At 49.9% G+C, this 2,148-nt stretch overlaps 1 protein-coding gene across 1 annotated transcript in view; it reads left to right on the top strand.

Annotated features, from left to right (window-relative positions):
- Positions 1-2,148, top strand: part of TMC3 (transmembrane channel like 3) — a 54,473-nt gene that overhangs the window by 34,553 nt on the left and 17,772 nt on the right. The window contains exon 12 of the mRNA XM_004708196.1: positions 1,028-1,106. Coding sequence (XP_004708253.1) covers positions 1,028-1,106 — 79 coding nt within the window. The remainder of the gene's footprint in view (positions 1-1,027; positions 1,107-2,148) is intronic.

Here is a 2,148-nt window from a genome sequence, read left to right as displayed (position 1 = left end):
CTGCCCTTCAATTAACCCCACATGTGGTCATCAGCCAGGTTGGCACAATAAACCTTAACTATCACATTGATTCTGGCAGGTCCCAGTCACTCCCATTTTGCCACATGGTTTAGCTGCACCCAGAGCCAGGTCTCCGTCACCCTCAGGCCTTCCGTCCCTCAGTGCCTGCGACAGGCACAGCCTCAAATTTCACGAGGACTAACACTGAGACCTTGAATTTGCAAGCTGCCTCTCCTTCATGGTGCCATCTTGAGCGGGTCACTTTGCTCTCTACATGTTTCAGTTTCCTTGTCCCCTAAGGGGGGAACAGTTATGTTAACCCCGCAAGGTTGTGGTGAGAATCTGTGAGGCTATGCATGGAAGACCCCTTGATCAATCAGAAAGCATGACGCAGAGACTAATGTAATTTATATTACAGCCCTGCTTCCCACACTAACCCCAAGCCCAAACCACTTGTCCTTGAGTCAGCTCCTGCTCACGGAGGGCCCAGGCCTGTCGGAGAAGGACTGTGCTCCCCACGGTTGTTGATGGATGATTTGTCCAACATGGATCAGCAGGCCTTTCCTTTCAGGCACCTTTAGGTCTGCAGATGGGGAGCAGCCACCAGAATTAACTGTTTGTATTATCCAAGGTTTCTACCAGTGGGTCTAAAAGGCGAGTCTGTAATCAGATTCCCAGCCTCCATCCAGACCTAGTGAGGGGCAGTGAATCCTGAACATTTCTCTTTTTTCTCTAAATGCTCCACAGGTGATTCTAAAAGAGACTAAGTTTGGAAGCCACCACCTTGGAGCTTCCATGATACTTACTGCCATCAAGTCAGGCTTGCCGCATGGCCACCTGATAGGGGATTTCCAAGACTAAATCTTTTCAGCATCCGACAGCCTTCTTTCTCTTTATCCCTGTGAGCTTGGATGGTGGGTTTGAACCAACAGCCTGGCAGTTAGCAGCCCAGTGCCTAGCCCATAACACCATCGTCGTTCCTTAATGGTAGTAGGTCTGGAACTGAGAACATTTATGTGGTTTTCAGGGTCCTTGTGCTGTACCTGGGCAATCTCTACAGTTTGATCATCGCTCTCCTGGACAAAGTGAACAGCATGAGTATTTTGGTAAGTTGCCTGTCCTGAAAGTCCTCCTCCCCCACCCCCACCCCCCACACATACACATACCACACGCACGCACACATGCATGGTTAGTTATCAAAATTTCGTAAAACTCAACTGGGTTATGGTTTTCTTAAGGTAAGGACAGGAAAATGGACCCATTTTCAAGATTTGAAAAACAAACAAAACCTGAGGCTAGTGTCCACGCTGTATGTGACAGTTCTGGCATGAGAACTGGTTCTTTTGACACTAAGTTGGTTGCCTCCATTCAGCTCTGTTTCCCAAGTCCTTCGAATCCCACTAGGAAAGGCTACTCATAGGAGAGAAGTGGATGGCAGGTACTAGTTGGCTGACTCCTGAAGTCTTACTTCAAATAGAGAAAAACCTTACCCCAATGTGCAAGGAATTTGCCCCCTGCTTCAACCCAGGGCGGTCCTAGGCTGTGCTCTCAGGCCCCTGGCTCTTGTGCTGGTGGTTGTTAGCTGTGGCCAAGTTGGCCCCCAACTCAGGGCCACCCCTGGGTTACAGAGCAGAGCTGCTCCCCGGCTGCAACCTTAACAGAAAGAGATTGGCAGACATTTCATTTGCGGAACTGGTGGGTAGATTTGGGCCTGTAAGTTGGCAGCCAGTCACTATTGTGGTCACCCAGGTTCCTTACTGGTCCTTTGTGTTCCTCTCGGCCCCACTTCTGGCCTGGAAGAGAAAAGTGCCTTCCTCGTATCCTTTCCTTGCCCGCAGACTCCCTGGAGAATCGATTCCATTATTCCATGTGGTCTGATAGCAATACGATTACATAGATTGCCCTCATTATTTGTGTGCAAAACCAGAGAAACAGAGGCATCCAGAGACATGCCCCAGATGAGCCAGGGGTAATTCTGGTCATAAAGGCAACACGTGTGATTCTAGTGCCCTTACCTTACCCAAAGACGGCATTGCCTTTTCCCAAAGCACAGTGCAAACCAGAAACTGGGGCTACCAAGGCAGATGCTTCCTTCGGCCAGCACTTACTGAGTGCGTGCCTGGGGCCTTGCCCTGTGCCCTGTCCTGT

This window comes from Echinops telfairi, unplaced genomic scaffold, assembly GCF_000313985.2.
Source record: "Echinops telfairi isolate 266 unplaced genomic scaffold, ASM31398v2 ScPeMD7_7;HRSCAF=31, whole genome shotgun sequence".
Classification (NCBI taxonomy): domain Eukaryota; kingdom Metazoa; phylum Chordata; class Mammalia; order Afrosoricida; family Tenrecidae; genus Echinops; species Echinops telfairi.
This window is presented reverse-complemented; position numbering and strand designations above follow the sequence as displayed.